This window comes from Mus pahari, chromosome X, assembly GCF_900095145.1.
Source record: "Mus pahari chromosome X, PAHARI_EIJ_v1.1, whole genome shotgun sequence".
NCBI lineage: Eukaryota > Metazoa > Chordata > Mammalia > Rodentia > Muridae > Mus > Mus pahari.
This window is the reverse complement of record NC_034613.1, coordinates 138,842,384-138,861,573: the sequence shown is the minus strand read 5'-3', so window position 1 is coordinate 138,861,573 and position 19,190 is coordinate 138,842,384. Positions and strand designations below refer to the sequence as shown.

The following is a 19,190-nucleotide window of genomic DNA, read 5'->3' as shown; positions in this document are numbered from 1 at the left end:
GACGTTAAGAGCTTAGCTATGTCAGATCATTTTCTGATGGTTTTGATGGAGAAGAAGGAGGAGGAGGAGGAAGAAGAGGGAGGGAGGGAGGGAGGAAGGGAGGGAAGGAGGGAAGAAGGGAGGAAAGGAGGAAGGGAGGGAGGGAAGGAGGGAGGGAGGAAGAGAGGGAGGGAGGAAGAGAGGGAGTAGAAGGAAAGAGGGAGAGAGGGAGAGAAAGAGAGAGACAGACAGACAGAGACAGAGACATACAAAAAGAAACAGAGACAGAGACAGTCAGAAACAGAGACACAGAGAAAGAGGCAGAGAGAGACAGAGACAGAGAGATAGACAGAGGCAGAGACAGAGACAGAATGGGCCTGGCTTTGGCTTTTGAAGCCTTAGAACCAACCCCCACTGGCATACCTTCTCCAACCAGGCTACAGTTCCTAATCCTTCCTAAACAGTGTACTGACCAAGAACCAAACATTCAAATATATGAGCCTATGGAGCTCATTCTCATTCAGACCACCATAGATGGCAAGCTAACACTGTGATGACAAGCTACCTTTGATGAGTATAGTGTCATACTGGAGAAACGTGACATGATGTGGTTTGCATGGCAATAGGGGAGTGTGCCTTGTTCCTACCTTACCTGTTGGAGACAAAGAGTACATGTGGTGGTGCTTGCCTTTAATCCCAGCACTCAGGAGGCAGGGGCAGGCAGACTCAAGGACTGCCTGCTTGACATATCGAGTGCCAGTCCAGGCAGGCCTACAAGAAAAGGGTATTCAATATTATCCTAAAGCAAGAAAATGTAATTGAAAAATCTCCCTTAGGTTTTTGTTATCCAGGCATTAAAATTCCTGATACTTTCCATTAAGCCCTTTAATACCGTTCATTGAGTCACATTCCATGTCAGAGAAGGCACGAAGGCCCAGCTTATCTTACATGCTTTGCTTTGTCTTTTCCACTCTTTTCCTTTGTCCTGCTCATTCATTTTGAGTGATTGGATATCTGAGCAATGCTATCTACATGAAGAGTCTTCGCCATACAGCTTCTTCTGACTGCCATGACATATGTCTCAAAATACTTGTAGCCTTTTCATAGCCCCTGGATGTGCATTTGTTAGGTTGCATTACAGTTTCACAAGTATCTATTTTCTTTTCTTTCTTTCTTTCTTTCTTTCTTTCTTTCTTTCTTTCTTTCTTTCTTTCTTTCTTTCTTTCTTTCTTTCTCTCTTTCTTTGTTTGGTTGGTTTGGTTTGGTTTTTTGGTTTTTCAAGACAGGGTTTCTATGTGTAGCCCTGGCTGTCCTGGAATTCACTCTGTAGACTAGGCTGGCCTTGAACTCAGAAATCTGCCTGCTTCTGCCTCCCAAGTGCTGGGATTAAAGGCGTGTGCCACCATGCCCAGCCAAGTATCTATTTTCTTACCCCACGTATACTCTAGGCTTCTTGAGAGTCGAGATGGTGCCATTAATTGCTTTTGTTCTTTCTCCCAATGCTCTGGAAAAGACTCTGCTAAGTATTTCAACTGAAGTTTGTGCTTTCTTGAGTTCCTACTATTTGGTAATAGTGAGACATCAATAGTTTTACTTTTTGCAATAATTAATGGTTTAAAATCTACTTCTCAGGTATGGCTTCACAAAAGAAATTTTACAAAAATATAAGGTAAGACTCATACCTAGTTTTGCTATGAAAAATAGAGCCAATGAAGACAGATTGTTACTTTAGGAAAGGTGATGGGGTAGCTAGTTAGAATTTGTGCCAATAAAATAATAAGCACAGCAGGAACCCCCACCATGATAGAATCTTAGATCTTCTTTTTCACTGTGGCTGTTGGATCAGTTTCAGCATAGATATGAACATATTGCACTGCTTTAAAGGTACATACCCAGGGTTTTTTACACAGGTATAGTGCAACAGACAGAGAAATATCCAGTATGAAAGGAGAAGTTTTATTCAGCTACCTACACACAGGAGACATAGTTTGCCACATTAGGAGTAGCATACAGGGAATTATCAGGGTCAGACAGAGAGAGGCAGATGGAGCCAGAAGAAAATACAGACAAGAACACTCAATATGTTTTCACAGGAAAGAAAGGACAAAACCCCTTACTGAATTGAAAGATGAGTAGTTGATATTGTTGGTCTTCCTATGGGATTGCAAACCCCTTCAGCTCTTTCAGTCCTTCCCCTAACTCCTCCATTGGGTTCCCCTTGCTCAGTTCAATGGTTGGCTATGAGCATCCACCTCTGTATATGTAAATAAAGAAAATATCCGATAACAGAAAAAAAGAAAGTTTAGTAGTTAGAACAATGGCAGCCAGCCATGCAGAATAAGGGTTATAAATAGTTGTCTTTTGTCTAGCTCTGGGTTGATTAGCACAACAGGGTTGTGGCCCTGAGTTAGAGGCCAAGAAAAGAAATCCCTGGGGGGGGGGGTTGGGGGATAGGATGAAGAGATGGCTAAGTGGTTAGGGCACTCACTGCTCTTCCAGAGGGCCTGGGTTCAAATCCCAGAACACACACATGGTGGCTCCCAACTGTCTGTAACTCCAAGCTATAGCACTCTCACATAGACCTACATGCAGGCAAAGCATCAATACACACAAAAATAAAGTGAAATACATTTAAATTTTAAAAAGAAAATTCCTTGGAACTGTTGAATCTAAAATAGTTGGTTTGCATGTGAAAGCAGTCATTTAAGATCTCTAGAAGTTAGCCATGAGAGGGGTAGTCTCCCCCATGAATGAGGCCCCAGGATATCAAAGAATAAAAAGTATAGAATTAAAAAAAAAAAACCAGGCTAAATACTTACGAGTTGGTTGATGGCTTTCTTCAGTTGGCATGAAAACTTTCTTTTTATCTCTATATTGAGACTATTCACTCAACTAGACAAATCAGAAAACTAAAACTTACTAAAGCTCTTACTTACAGCTACATGGGAAAAAAATCTTACAAGTCTTGGAAGACGTCTATACCTGGCTCCCAATCGGTACAATTATTGACGATGAAATCCTGGTCATACATGGTGGGATATCAGAATCCACAGACTTGAATACACTCCACCAGCTACAAAGAAATAAAGTAAGAAGTAATATGTGCCTGAATCTTGTCTCAGAGATTTATAATGGAATATACTTCTTTTCTTGTCATTTTAAATAGATGTGTGCTTTGGTGGTTGTTGTAGCTGAGAGAATTAGTAAATGTCTCCAGAAAAGCTATGATTGATGATGGTAACTACATGGTTTTTCTATATACAGTACATTTAAAAAAAGAATAAGAAGAAGCCATGTTGTAAATGGAAAAATGGGGATACATTAGCACATGAGATACTTTCTAAAAGTGAGGTTTTTAGAAGAGAAGTTTAAATGAATTAATTCCCTTGCATTGTGGTATAAGAGACACCATATAGCACTGTTGTCTTTTGTAAAGCTGCTTGCCACTAGATGCATCCCTACTGTGCTACTGTTACTGCTGTGACCACCACCCAGTCACAGAACTTCTTCCCTGAAACCATGCCCACGAGACAGTAACTCTTCCCACGTCTACTTGTCATGACCAACATTCTACATAGGAACTCTAGCTAACTCATGTAAGTAGAATCACATAGGGATGTGTTTCTACTGAGCAGAGTAACTATCTTCAGGTTATTTTAACTCTAAACAACCATATTAAATATAAGACAGCCAGGACAAGAACCTGTATAGACCTTCTCAGGGAACTGACTCTACTCCACACCTACTAAAGGGTTCTTTGAATGTACACAACTAGAGCCATCTTCCTCCTTTAAACTAAAGTCCCAAGTCTAGAAGTAAATGGGGTTCCCAATAGGCATGAGGACCGGTAGCAGCTATAGGATGGTGTATGGTCCAAGGAGGAGGCTTGAGCTACTGTCTTTAAAGACCAATAGTCAATATCCAATCTTCCTGAGAAGCTAGTATTTGATCTGAGAGAGACAGAAATGTGATCTCAGTTGCACTTGAGTTTTGGGAGCCTCTATACATGAAAATGGTAATAGCACCTTCTCATTAACCTTTCGCTTTTACCTTACTAGGTTCCATCAGGTTCCCTTTCTGCACTCCCAAGCCCTTTACACATATCTTTCATATGTTACCAAATTTAGGTAAAGAATTCTGATGCTATTTTCATACGACATTCTCATGCTTCTCCAATCCCTGGCAAAACCCCAATACCTGGGATGTAATAAGCAATTTTTACTTGTTCAGTACTTCTTTAGATATTTAAGACCAAAGCATGGCTAAATAAAAGTGGATAGGAACTTTCTTATATCCCTCTCCCTAGTCTATGGTGATACCCAGATATGGGCAGTATCTACAGTGAGCAGGGCCCCAAGATGTCAAAGTGTCAAAAATACAAAATAAAAAGCTCTAGGTAAAATTAACTGGATGGTAACCACCATTCTAGAGTCCTTAAAGGCATTTTGTAAGGTAAGCCGAGTAGAGGTCAACACTGAGAATAAAGATTCTGTAAGACAGGGGCTCTAGTTTCATAGTCTTCAAATTCCCAAACAGGAGTATAGAGAAGGAAGGTTAATAGGACTCCCAAGAAAAAATGGTGGTGTGGTGCCCTATCGGGGTGTAGGCAAAGTATCCCAATGGTAAATAGCTTTGAAATCTGCAAAGCTACATGTTCCTAAGGGACCATGAGGCCTTGCCTAATGAGCTAATCAGAAATGAATTGTGTGGACTTAAGCCTAGAGGGTCCTCCCAGAATATTCTGCTCTGCCTAAGACCTAAGTTAGGCTCTGAACTAATGATTAATAGCTGAGATCAACTTTATGCAGATACTTTAGAATATGACTTAGTTTTAGTTTTGAAAAATAAAAACATAATTTCATATCATACTTCATCAGAGAAACTAAGAATCTGTCATAGAAAGTTATCCATTACTGAACTATGGTGACTAGTATAATAGAAGCATTATTTTTGAAGTTGTTTTTCTGTGGATTAGTGAAATGGCTCCATGGGTAAAGGTTCTTGTTCCCAAACCTAACAGCCTGAGCTCAATCCCAGGAAACTATATGGTGGAAGAAGAGAACCATATGTCCTCTGACTTTCACATATGTGCTGTGGAGTGTGGTGTGCATGTGACACAAACACACACGCACACGCGCACGTGTGCGCGCACACACACACACACACACACACACACAAACGTTTTAATTGCTTTCTGTAAAGATATAAGGCTTAAAGGAAACAAGAGCAAAATCCCTATCTCAGATTATATAAAGTAATCCAGTGGGTTCATCATGTTATATTTTTGAAAAGGTTTCTTTTTCAAAGAAATGGGTTTGCTACTAGAATTAGACAACATGATGAACTGCTAACAGGTCTGGCTAAGAACTACACTGAACTGAGTTTGAAGGGCTTCTAAGCTTTCAAGTTGTGTCCCCTGTGAGAAATTTCATTGACATGATGTGTTTTTTTTTCCTCATTTATCTTGGAAAACACAACAAAATCAAATGCACACCCCCTTTGAAAAAGATGGTTTTTTGACTCCTCAAAGTCCCGGATATAGAAAAAGGCTCAAGAGGAGATTAGTTTCTCCTATATTTAGCATCTTCTATTTCCTTTGACAATGCCTTACAATATGTCTAGCACCTTACACACATGCCTCTGAGGTCCCTTAGAATTTCTGATATGAAGCTTTTACTGTAAGGTAGTAAGTATCTTTAGTTTCAAAATGCACAAAAGTATTGGAATGGGCCCATCTTACAGACACACTAGTAAATTAACAATGCTCATGAGGTAGGAGACTATTAGCATGCTTTTTCAGAGTGGAGGAACATTATGGACAGATTCCTAACTGGAACTGACATGCCTTCATGCAATATTTAACTAAAGCATTTTATTTTTTACAGATGAAATCTGTGTTGATGCCGCCAGTGTTAATAAATCAAGAGATTGGCGTAAAGAGAAATAAATCAGGTTCAAATTATGTTGAACCAAGGAAGGTTGAACCAGACAAGTCTCCTTCTGAACACTTGACAAAGCAAGAATGGGAACAAGTAGGTAACCAAAATATTCACCAGAGAGGTGACATCATTTCATCAACAGTGATGATGTTGTCCCTACAAAATATATGTTAAAAATGACTTTACCTTTGTAATTGGAACATATTGTCTTCTCTAAATCTATCTCTATAGTTTACACATAATCAAGTGTATAATTTCTAGACTGTAAAAAGAAATCTAGAATTCTAGTTATGGACCCTGAGACCCTCGTTTCTTAAAGCTGTTAGCCCTTGTTTATTTCTAAGACTCAAATAAGTAAAGTGACGTACCCAAGGTAACATAGATAACTACTTAACAAAGGAGCCTTTGGCCGGTACTTAATCTGCTTCTATGAAGTTCCAGCAACATGTATTTTTAAATGATTTAAGAAAAAATTTTAAGATTATAATATAATAAGATCATTTTCTCTTTCCTTTTCCTCCCTCAAATTCCTCCCATGGACCCTTTGCTCTCACCTAAATTCATGGCCTCTTTTCCTTCAATTCAGTATTTCTCAAACTTTCTACTCCTGCGACCCTTTAATGCAGTTCCTCATGTTGTGGGGACCCTCAACTGTAAAATTATTTTTGTTACTTCATAATTGTAATTTTTCTACTGATGTGAATTATAATGTAAATATATGTTTTCTGATGGTCTTAAACAACCTCTTTAAAAGGGTCATTTGACCCCCAATGGGGTTGTGACCCATAGGTTGAGAACCTTTGTTATTATATCTATATTCTATCTATCTATCTATCTATCTATCTATCTATCTATCTATCTATCTATCACCTATCTATCTAGCTATTACCTAAATATTGTATAGATCTTGCTCAGTCCATATAATGTTACTTGTGTCTTTTATAGTGCTAGAGATTGAGTACAAGCTTTGTATAAGCCAAATACTCTAACACACACACACACACACTGCTTATATAACCGCTTATGTTCCGTGTTTCCTCTTTTATTATGCTACAAGTCAAGTCACACACCCAAAATGTGAATTCATTGTATAGAAGACAGATAGGACTCAGTTTAAATGAAAGTGTCATTTTTGCCATCAACATCAGAACTTAAAGGTGCTGCATAAAATTTATATGTAGGGTACAACACTGGAATTCAGCGAGAAGGAAGGAAGCCCTTGAGGAGAGATTTTTAATTTTCCCCTCAACTGATTGACAAAAACTATCTGGTCTGAGCCTGCACTTGAGTATCTTTAGTGTTGAGCAGGTACTGGCCATTCCAGAATGTTTCTTCTACTTTTGGTCCTCATTCTGCCATTCTGTCTTTTCTCTCATTTATCTCCAGGTCTCCCTTTATATCAGGTTGTAAATGGGTGCACAGTCTTTAGTGGAGCAACCATATCTGATCCTCTTCTTAAGACCTGATTGGGACCTCCTACAATAACTAAAGATTTTCAATTGAAGGGACCTGAAAATATGACTCAGTCAGTAAAGTTCTTGGTGTGTAACCATGAGGTTCCTGAGTTCGGATCCATAGCACCTGAAATAAAAGTTGGGTGTGGCAGTACACAACTGCAATCCCAGCACTGGGGAGGCATAGACAGCTGGATAGCTCAACTAAATCGTTGAGCTATGGGCTCAATGAGAGAGAATAGTTGAGGAAAACATCCAGTGTAGACCTCTGGCTTCTACATTTCTACATACAGAATATCAATTACATGCTTCTTCTCCAAAGAAATATATAGATATGGACAGGTTGGAGATGTAGCTTAGAAGTAGCACATTTGCCTAGCCTACATGAGGCTATGATTCAATTCTTTGCACACATAGCAACAGCAGAAACAACTATGGAAAACAGTTAACAGACTTTTAGAATCATTGTCTTTTTAGAATCTTGAAGTACTTTGCAGGATAGTTGACCCAAATACCTGATTGAGAGATTTTCAAAGTAGGACCCAGACAGCTTTCTCAAGGTTGTCACTGTCTTCAGTGATAAAGAAGTGATTTTTCCACTCTTTTGTAAGCTCTTGTAGATCAGAGACCACAGCCTCTGATTTTCTGTGAAAATATTCTTAAAATTTGGGTCTTCAGTCCTGGGTGTTGTGTGACCTGCATTTGCTTCTTCTAGCCTCCAAAGGAAATATTACACTGAATTAAAATCACTGTGGGTTTAAAACATGTGGAAGCCAATCAATGAGTCAGTGAGTGTACTGCTGAATTGAAAAGTATCCTTATAGAGGCAAAAAATCAAAAACGTTTTGTAGGATGTTCTTGAAAAAAACATGAACCACTGTGCCCAGTTAAATTCAGGAGAGAAAGTAGTTCCTTGAAATGAACATACATTAGGCATTCTTAATATGTTCAGTGGGGCAAAAACCTGGGCCAATGAGAGGGAGATCTATCTAACCTCCTTGAACATACAAAGCACACTTAATATATGTTCGTTGGAAGGAACTGTTTTCTCTTCTGAATTTAGCTGGGCAAGGTGGATCATATCTGTAATTCTAGGTACCTTTAATATTTCTGTCAAGTAAATTGGAGTATAAAAATGATAGACTGTTACTTATAAGTAGAAGCCTAATTTATTTTATTGTTCTAAGATGGTTGACATTCTGTGGAGTGACCCCAGAGGCAAAAAAGGCTGTTATCCAAACACAAGCCGAGGAGGAGGCTGCTATTTTGGACCAGATGTTACCTCTAAGGTTCTTAATAAAAACCAGTTGAAGATGCTCATTAGGTCTCATGAGTGTAAACCCGACGGGTATGAAGTCTCTCATGATGGAAAGGTGAGCTAATGTCATGGATGAAATTCTTGCAGACATCCTTGCCACAGCCTGGTCTTTGCTGCCCAGTGTTGCCCTACTTAAAAGCCCATGAGATGTCTTCCTTAGTATCAAACAGAAAATGGACTAACGGTGTTTCACTGTCCCTTATGCTTAGAGCCTATTCCTCATTTTTTACTATTCCAAGAAGCAGAAATTCTGGTATGTAACTGCATTAATTATTCTTCCCATTACCATAACCAAGTGAGAAGAAGTAACTTAAGGAATGAAGGACATATTTTGATGCATATTTGAGAGTTTGCATCATGATGGAGAAGGCATGGTAGTCTGCTGCTTGATCACATCTTAGATGACCAGGAAGGAGGAAGAGATGCTGATGCTTAGCTGACATTCTCCCTTTTCCTTTTTGGTTCTGTCCAGTACTCCAACCTAAGAGATTGTGCCATCCACATTCAGGGAAGGTCTTCCCTCCCTCAGTTAATCCTGTCTGGAGATGTCCTCATAGACATACCAAGAACTATGCTCTGCTCAGTAATCCAGTCAAATTGACAATTAAAATTGTCATCACAAGTGTACTTCTTTCTAACTTAATACCCAAATGCATTACTTTTAAACTATGACAATGACACTGAGCACACACACACATACACACACATGTGTGTACACATGTACATATGCATGCACATGTCATCTTTTACTAATTGTAAGCCAACTCTCACATTACATTGCCATTCCCACAAAAGTGCAGACTGTACTTTTCCTTACAAAGAATCCAGTTTGCTCTCTGTCTTCTTCTGCAATTCCCTGTAAAAGACAGAATACACACAGCACACTTCCTTACAACTCACTGAGGAGGTGATCTCTAACAAGATGCTTACTGTGGTTAGTTCACTGACATTAAAATGGAATGTCTTGCTCTCCTCCAGTTATGCCAACAAGGCTAGAAAAGGTAAAGACTATGAAACTGGTTCTTATCTTCAATTGCCCTGGGATAGTTCTTTTCTTTTCTTTTTTTTCTTTATAGTGAATAAAAATAAAAAACAATGAATATAGAATCCTGTGGCGTTTCCTTCTGTGCTGACACTTTAATGTTCTTAAACCTATTCATTCATTTTTGGCCCATACTAATATAAATAAGGCACATATTATTTAGAATCTATTTGTAATTAGAAAATAGCAGTGGTTCATCAGAAGTGACATCCTTATTAGAGCAGAATTGGACTCAAGTCAGGTTCCCTGTCACCAGCAAGTATTGCCTTTCCATATTCTGCCTACCATGCTTCCATAGTTCCATGCCATTAATTCTATGGTCTTAAAACAGTTTTAGGCAGCTTGGAACCCTCTAAATCCCTCATCTTTGTGGGAAAGAAAAAGAATGAACTTCTAACTAAATTTTATTTTGACCCCCTCAGATATCACAAGATAAGAAAATAGGGGATTTATCCCCAATGAAAAATTAGAATTTAGAAACTAAACATTAAAGAGAATTCTAAGATTTAGCACTAAAATTGTGTGTAGGAGTTCAGGGCCATACCCTGGGAATGTAGGGTGAATAGTGAGGAGTTAGTACTGGAGACACTGACTGAAGACTTTTAGTTTCCCTCAAGGGAATCATATGAAATCATGTGAGACCTGGATAATTTGTCTTCTATTGAATGATCTTTTGAGAGCTAACTTAATGAACTTGATCCTCTCTCTCTCTCTTTTTAAAAAATCAGGTCATTACTGTATTTTCTGCTTCTAATTATTATGAAGAAGGCAGCAACCGAGGAGCTTACATCAGATTAAGTTATGGTACAACGCCACAATTTTTCCAGTACCAAGTAACTAGTACATCATGCCTGAACCCTCTTTACCAAAGGTATATAGCTCCAATAATCCTACTGACTGTCTGAGGGACTAAGAGCGATTCTGCCAGTGAAGGTTCTAGCCATCATTATTGAGTTGTCTGTTTCTTTAATTCTTTTAGTTTGTGCTGCATACAGTTCCAGGTTCTGTTGTTAGGCTCACATATGTTTATAGTTGTTCTATGTCCTATCATTATGAGGCCCCCTCCCCTTTATTCGAGTTCCAGTTTTCATCTGTCTATTTTGTCTCCTATTAGCACAACATACTAGCTTATGTGGTTGCTGGTTTTGTGGTTTTGTTTGTGCTTTCTGTCTCTTTCATTTCAAACTCTTTGTGCCTTTGAAACTTAAACTAGGTCTCCTATAAGGTAACATATAGTGCGATCTTGTTCCTTTTTGAAGTTATCTAGTCTCATGATGTCTGTCTTTTTAGTTGATTTTTAATTTACTTAACTAGGCTGTTATTATTCATCGACTACAATGTGCACCTGCCATTTTATGTTTTTGATACATAGATAATGCTTTGCATTGTCGGTTCCACACTGAAAACATTAAAAAGAAATGAATCTTTTCTGAAATTGTACATTTCTTTTAAAAATGAGCTGACAAAGAAGTTTATGTTGCCATAGTGGACTGATTGTCCTAGCATCAATCAAAAGACTGTCTTTTGTATTGAATTATTCGCCCTGTGTTGCCTTGGGTGCCCTCCCAAGAGTTGAATCTGGGTTTGGAGGTTCCTATGATGCTCTGCGCATGTGCATATCTTCTTTTAGCAATTACTATCTAGTTTGTTTCAGTTATGTAACGGTAAATTTCAATAGCTCATAGAACAAGTTTCTTTTTTCTAAATAATTATTCACATGAGTCTTTCAAATCGAAGAGACCTCTATCTGGTGCATGCATCAAAGTACAAGGGGGAGAACCAGCTCCACAAAGTTGTCCTCCGATCTGCACACATGTATGGTGCCATGCACACAACCCCCTCACCATATCTAATTGTCAAATACAAAAGTTAAAATGTCTAGAAAATGAGGTATACGAACAGCAACAGTAACGATGATGATTTTAAAAATATCTAACAGATATGCAAAATGCAAACAAAAATGCATACATTTACCACCTAACAACACAATACATATAAACCTAGGCAATTTATTTAAAGCAGAAACTGGCATGTTGTAACATAGCACAGGAAAATGAAGCGGGCTGAATGGGTTTGTAAGTGCTGTTGAAATGCTGCTTTCTTAATACAGGGTGAATGCTATGGAATCCAGTGCCTTCAAGACACTAAAGGAAAAAATGATTTCACGAAAAACTGATCTCATCAATGCTTTTGAGCTCCGTGACCACAGTAGGTCAGGTAATAAACTATTTACCATTTCTCAACATATCTCTGGCTATTTATAGAGTAGGTTTTCTTCAATGGCATTTTAGTTCTTAGTTGCTAGAATGGAATGATAGAAAAAAATTTAAAATCCATTATTTGCTATTAAAAAAAAGCAGAATGTATCTCCTTTTCAGTAAGCTTCTTTGAATTCAAGTAACCAACTACCATGAGTTAGAGCTCTATTCTGGTTGCCTGTGGAGAGAGAGTCTGGAGGTTGCAGAACCATAATGCGTTTGTCAGCTTCAGTGTCTTAAGTCTCATGACTGCCATTCTTTTGAATGATTATTTGAGCCTGGCATAGTGAAACATGTCTGTAATTCCTAGCCACTGGGAGGCTGAGGCAGGAGAATTATGAGTATGAGGCTAGCTTGAGCTACACGGAGCGGTTTTGTCTTAAGAAACAAAAACAAAAAGAAAGCCAATTATGACAGAAAGATGGTTTGACTCATACATGAGAGCACAAACGAATGAGTAAGCACCGAAGGGTAGTTTACCCTGGTGTGAGGGCGAATGTTGCTCTAGCAATCATCCTGACATTAAATTCTAACATGGTAGAAAGATAGAAAAGATGAAGTCATGGTTTCTGTACCTTCAAAGTGGCTAAATTCTATAATGTTCCCAACTGCATCTTTGAGAAAAACATCCTTAATTGTATCCATTAGTATATTTAGAGGTTAATATCAATTAGCATGAGCTTGCAATTAAGGAGTACGAAACAAACAAGGTGAGATATGATGACTAAGAGTCAATAAAACCAGCAAATAACAGAGCTAGTTCCACCAAGGAAATCAGCTGTTGGAATTGTTAAATCCAAAATATAAAATGTCTAAGAAATGAAAAGGAGAAGAGGAACGAAAGAGAACCACGATGTGTGTTTGAAATACTTGAAATATGATTGGAAGAAGTATCAAATAGTTATAGCACTGTGTTTTGCTAAAATAGAGAGGACAGAGTGGGTGCTACATACCTGTAATGCCAGCACTCTGGAGGTGATGGCAGGAAGTCAGGATTTAAAGGCCAGCCTGGGCTATATGAGACCTTGTCCCAAAACAAAAACAAAACCCAAGAGAGTGAGACAATGTGCGTAATGACGGTGTTAAAGAGAAGATTAGATATCTCTTTAAGAATTAGATGGAGAGATGAGAACTTCAAGGCTAGCCTAAGCAACACAGTAACCCCAAGGCTAACCTGGGCTATATAGCCAAACCTTGTCTCAGAAAAACTGTTGTGTACAGCAAAATGAGAGGGCTTAACAAACATCTAGTGAGGATCAAAGTCTAACATATCATTGTACCAGAAAGAAAGGAACAGACTGTAAGGGAGGAAGGATGTAGGTAATATAATAATGTCTGAAGCTCTTCCAGAACTGAGTCCAAGAGAGAAATAGAAACACTGATTCTCAAGCAGGATACATAAAATTAAATCTACACTTGCATTCTCTTGTAATGACACTCCAGAACAGCCATAGAGAAGAGGACATTCAAATGCAGGCAGAAGAAACACGTTACTACAAAGACACAACAGTTGGACTGATAGACTAATCAGCAATTGAGAAAAAAAGGCCAGTAGATAGTGGATCATATATACAAAGATTGGAAGTTATATTTACACAAATAGCATGAAAACAGTAACAGAAACACAGCTGGAAAGTACTCTGTTAATAGCAAACAAAGTCGACTCTGAGGAAATACATTACTAGACATGAAAAGGGGACACTTTGTGATAGCAAACATTTAATTTGCCAGTCAAATCTGTTCTGCATGTTTATGTTGCTACTGATACGGCCTCAAAATATGCAAAGCAGACCTGACAGAGCAACTAGCAGAAGCAGAAACCTCTTCCATCGTAGTGGGGGGTTTTAATACTCCTGCAGAAATCAAAGATTATCACTATAAAATACACTTATACCCTGACAGAGTGAGCAGTGCTATAGCTCAATCTAATCTAACCATAAAAACCATTTTGGGGATTCAGCATGTTAGCACATGCCTGTAATCCTAACATTCAAGGCAGAGGTAAAGGGATCATGAATTCGGGGACAGTTAACATATAACACATATTTTTGGTAATCAAAATATACTCTTGAATCATTGTATTTCTTGTAGTATCACAGAACAATTACACTAGAAATTATAATATTCAAGTTCAGTGGTAATGGAACATTAACATAAAAACTTTCCAGAACGCAAATCAGAGAAACAATGGCTTCTCTGAATGTATATATATATATATATATATATATATATATATATATATATATATATATACATTGTATATATATACATATATATATAATTATTTTCTTTATTTATATTTCAAATGCTATCCCAAAAGTTCCCCATACCCTCCCCCTGCCCCTGTTCCCCTACCCACCCACTCCCACTTCTTGGCCCTGGCCTTCCCCTGTGCTGGGACATATAAAGTTTGCAAGACCAAGAGGGCTCTCTTCCCAATGATGGCCGATTAGCCATCTTCTGCTACATATGCAGCTAGAGACTGGAGCTCAGGGGGTACTGGTTAGTTCATATTGTTGTTGCACCTACAGGGTTGCAGCCCCCTTCAGCTCCTTGGGTACTTTCTCTAGCTGCTCCATTGGGTGCCCTGTGTTCCATCCAATAGCTGACTGTGAGCATCCACTTCTGTGTTTGCCAGGCACTGGCATAGCCTCACAAGAGGCCGCTATATCAGGATACCTTCAGCAGAATCTTGCTAGCATGTGCATTAGTATCTGGGTTTGGTGGCTTATGATGGGATGGATCCCTGGGTGGGGTAGTCTCTGGATAGCCCATCCTTTCATCTTAGCTTTAAATTTTGTCTCTGTACTTATATCCTTTCATGGGTATTTTGTTCCTTATTCTAAGGAGGAATGAAGTATTCCCACTATGGTCTTCCTTCTTGGTTTTCTTGTGTTTTGCAAAATGTATCTTGGGTATTCTAAGTTTCTGGACAAATATCCGCTTATCAGTGAGTGCATATCTAGTGACTTCTTTTGTGATTGGGTTACCTCACTAAGGATGATATCCTCCAGATACATCCATTTGCCCAAGAATTTCGTAAATTCATTGTTTTTAATAGCTGAGTAGTACTCCACTGTGTAAATGTACATAATTTTTAAACAATGAAAGCTTTATCAACTGATAAGAAAATAGTTCTTTGAAGAAACTGGTCAATGAGAGAGAGAGAGAGAGAGAGAGAGAGAGAGAGAGAGAGAGAGAGAGAGAGAGAGAACAAATTAGAGAACACATATTCAAGTACAAATAACCAATGCTGAGATTGAAAAGGATGTTATTACACAATTTATAAACATTAAGATCATTAAGATACATTATGAAATCTTATCTATCAGAATTGGAACTATAAATCAAATGGACTTATTCCTAAAATATATACATCTATACACACACTCTAAGCTGAGACAAATAAACCAAAAGAGACTCTGTAACTGTTAAAGGAACAGAATAAGGAAATTTGAGAGTTTCTGCAAGAAAGTCCTCTGCTTTCAGACAGCTTCATGCCTTAAAGAAAATAAGGAATATCTTATACAACTTCCAGAGAATAGGAACAGAATATGTTAGAAGGTAAACATAGACTTGGTGCTTAAACCTGACAAGAAAAAGACAATTAAAGGCTCATTATGGATAAATTTATATGAAAAAAATCATAAACTAAATAGTCAAATATTAGTATATCACAACTAAGTTTGACATTTGATATGAATATTAGGAAATCCAAATTGGTTTGTCATTCGAAACACAATCAATGTAATTTGACATTTAAATAAAGATATTGTATAATTTACCTAAAAACAATTATATTGATAAATTTTACTCTGGTTTTATGGTTTAGTTTTCTTTTATTTAATTTTTTTTTGAGACAGGGTCTCTAAAACAATCTGGCCTCAAACTCCCTATGTAGCTGAGGATGACCCTGAACTTTTAATCCTCCTGTCTCTACCTCCTGTGTGCTGGGGGTATGAGTTTTATGCCACCATGCCCAACTTATGTGGTACTGGGAATCAAACCCAGGGCTAGACAGGTTAGACAAGTACTCTACCAACCGAGTTCCATTCTGAGATTTGTTAATGGTTTGTAAAAGCAGACAATTAAGACTAAATGCTGAATGTGTTAGCTCATGACCATAATTCTAGCATTGGGAAGATAGAGGCAGAAGAATTAAGAATTCAAGGTCAACTTCAACACCATATTGTGTTCAAGGTATGGGCACTGTACACATACACACACACATAGGCAAAACATTCATATACATAAAATAAGTCTAAACTATGAAAGAAAAGCTATATGTATTTATATATAAATATTTATATACTTAGTAAAAGGACTAGAAATAATGGAATTGTTTATTTGAAATCATTTAAGTTCTGGGAAGGTGGCTCATACCAGTCAGAAAGGAAAAAAGGAGAATTGTAGGTTTGAAGGCTAGCCTGAGTAATGTTTTGAGACTGTCTCAAAAGCCAAGGTTTGGCAATATTGCTTGGTGGTAGAGTGCTTGCCTATTAGACAAACTAGGTTTGATGCCCAATATAAAGTTGCTCCAAATGAATATATATCTTCAATAATGAGAAAAATAAAAATATATGTGGTTTGATAAATTACAATGTAATATTAAAGACAAAAACAGCTGGGAAAATAGGTAAGTGATATGCTAAAATATTAAAAATAAACGTCTCTTTTTCTGTGTTTTCAAATCTTTTGTAATATCTTATTTTGTGTATTAGGGAGAGAGAAAACGTTCAATACTTAATATGAATTTCCTATATGTGACAGTAAGATTTACAGAACATGAAAGACTTACTTTACATTTCTTCAAGGCTCTGGGACCTGGTAGGACAGATCATGGAAGAGAGCAGTGGGCCCTCAGGCCTTAAAACCTCAGACTGCCCATTAAGTCTGAGAAAGAGCTTGCATCTTTATTTTGTGAAATGATATGGTTTTTTTCTTACTGCTGTTAGGAAGGATTTCATTGGCCGAGTGGGCGTTTTCTATGGAGAGCATTTTGGGGCTGAACTTACCATGGAGATCTCTGAGTTCACACCTCGTAACCACTGACTCCAGAGGAAGTGTTGACTATATGTCCAGCTTTGATGATATCCATATTGAAAAGCCTATGGAAGATGTGAGTGACATATTAGTTCCACCTAAAACTCGGATTGGTTCAATGTACCCTTTGGACAGCCTCTAAGCAACTTTAGTGCTTTCAGAAGTTAGGAGTGGAATTACCTAATGAATGAGAATGGATGAAGGGGTGTGTGGAAATGTGTGTATTCTCTTTAGAATAGACAAAATAAATAAGCAAAAGCTTTGTAAGCAAACCTATGTTAAATCTGATATTCTTATTATCAGTGCTATTTCCCAGAAGGGCACATATAACAACATAACAACATTCTCTCATTAAAAATACCATTTAAATATTCAACATACAAGTACAGATTTGCTGATGTTCCCTAGAATATACCTTAAGGTATTATGAGATATAAAATATCTTATGAAAATGGCAATACTGCAGGGACACTGATCAGCTCCCATCATTAACTAGTTAGCATTTCATCAGTAATTAATTATCATCTTAAGCTGATGGGAACTAAGACTTGCATGATCATTTGCAGGGAATGTGAGAAGAGCAGAGAGAAGCACATGGGCTAGACAGGGAAATATCCATAGGAAGAAGACCTTGGTAGGGACAGTTTACCATGGTGACTCAGATTATAGGCCTCTGCACAGATGGTCTAGGATTCAAGTCTCACTCAATAGCTGGCTTACCTCTAGGAAAACTGCCTTTTTCTTTGTCTTCTGTCCCTATTCTTTAAGACCATAAAAGATGAAATGGAATGACCTACGTAGACCTTTCTGTAGATTTGCAATTGTTATTTCCTGTTGTCACATAGACTCTTTGTTCCTGCAAACATAAGAAGTCTTTAATCTGACTCGAAAAGGTTTGCCTTCTCATATGTAAATCAGTGACCTTAAGGTCTAGTTCAGTGGTAGATGCCTGGCATACATGCAAGGCCCTGGGCTTATTCCTTTGCATCATAAAGATATAAATAAGAAAGGAAAAAGAATTTGTGAGGTTATTTTGTATTTGTCACATTTGCTGAAATTAATCTAGTCTGTTAAACCTCAATGTTTTAACGCTTAGAAAATCTTTATTCTAGATGAAGTCCAGTCTAACTGAAACTATGTACAGATACCGATCTGACCTGAAAATCATATTTAATATCATCGACAGTGATCAATCAGGTAAAGGAATGTTGATTAGTTTGAGGGACTGAAAACTTGGTTTTAATTTAACTTTGATATACAATGACTGATTTTCAAACTTAAAAATGCAGGTCTGGGAATATAGCTCAGTGGTAGAGAGATGGACTATTGTATATGAGACTCTGGGTACCATCTTCAGCACCCTGCCACCACCCCAACCTCTGTGCAGAGACATTTGTAAATCTTTGTATATTAAAACAGGCAACAGTGGGTCTATGAGATGATTCATCACAAAAAGGTGCTTTCTGCTGACCACTATGACCTGTATCCAGTCCCTGAGACTTACATGGTAGAAAGGTGGAAGGAGGAACTGACACTTTCAGGGTGTCCTCTGAGCTCCATATTTGCACTATGACATGGGCTATGTGCACACATGCGCACACACACACATGTGCACACACGCAACATCATCTTAACTCCCAGGGAACTCCCTGCTCTCATGTTACTCGCTCTTCTGCCATCCTCCTCTGTGTCTTGCATTCTTGGGTTTTAGTCTCTATGGTTTCTATACCACTTCCATCCATGCTCACTCACCATTTCTTCACCATGCACTGTTTTTTTTGTTTTTTGTTTTTTGTTTTTTGTTTTTTTTGCCATTAGAATATTCTCAGAATCCTCTGTAGCTGCAAATGTCATACTGTTTCTCACATTTATGACCTTGTTCTTCTGTCTCCTTCACTGTTTTGATTCTCAGGCATGTTAGTGAGCTGGTAATTGCTACTATTCAGTCAGTGTTGCTTCCCCTCCTCTTGCAGGTCACTCTTTTTTTTATTATTTTTTTATTTTTTTATTATTATTTTCTTTATTTACATTTCAATTGCTATCCGGAAAGTTTCCTATACCCCTCCCCCCCACCTCTGCTCCCCTACCCACCCACTCCCACTACTTGGCCCAGGCCTTGCCTTGTGCTGGGTCATATAAAGTTTGCAAGACCAAGGG

The 19,190-nt window shown here is 38.0% G+C and overlaps 1 protein-coding gene across 1 annotated transcript in view; it reads left to right on the top strand.

The window, feature by feature from the left end:
- The window catches only part of Ppef1 (protein phosphatase with EF-hand domain 1), a 95,124-nt gene that overhangs the window by 75,057 nt on the left and 877 nt on the right, over window positions 1-19,190 (top strand). Inside the window, exons 8-15 of the mRNA XM_021188454.1 lie at window positions 1,612-1,648; window positions 2,918-3,067; window positions 5,865-6,011; window positions 8,560-8,745; window positions 10,461-10,603; window positions 11,843-11,949; window positions 16,946-17,109; window positions 18,146-18,230. Of these exons, the coding sequence (XP_021044113.1) occupies window positions 1,612-1,648; window positions 2,918-3,067; window positions 5,865-6,011; window positions 8,560-8,745; window positions 10,461-10,603; window positions 11,843-11,949; window positions 16,946-17,109; window positions 18,146-18,230 (1,019 nt within the window). The remainder of the gene's footprint in view (window positions 1-1,611; window positions 1,649-2,917; window positions 3,068-5,864; window positions 6,012-8,559; window positions 8,746-10,460; window positions 10,604-11,842; window positions 11,950-16,945; window positions 17,110-18,145; window positions 18,231-19,190) is intronic.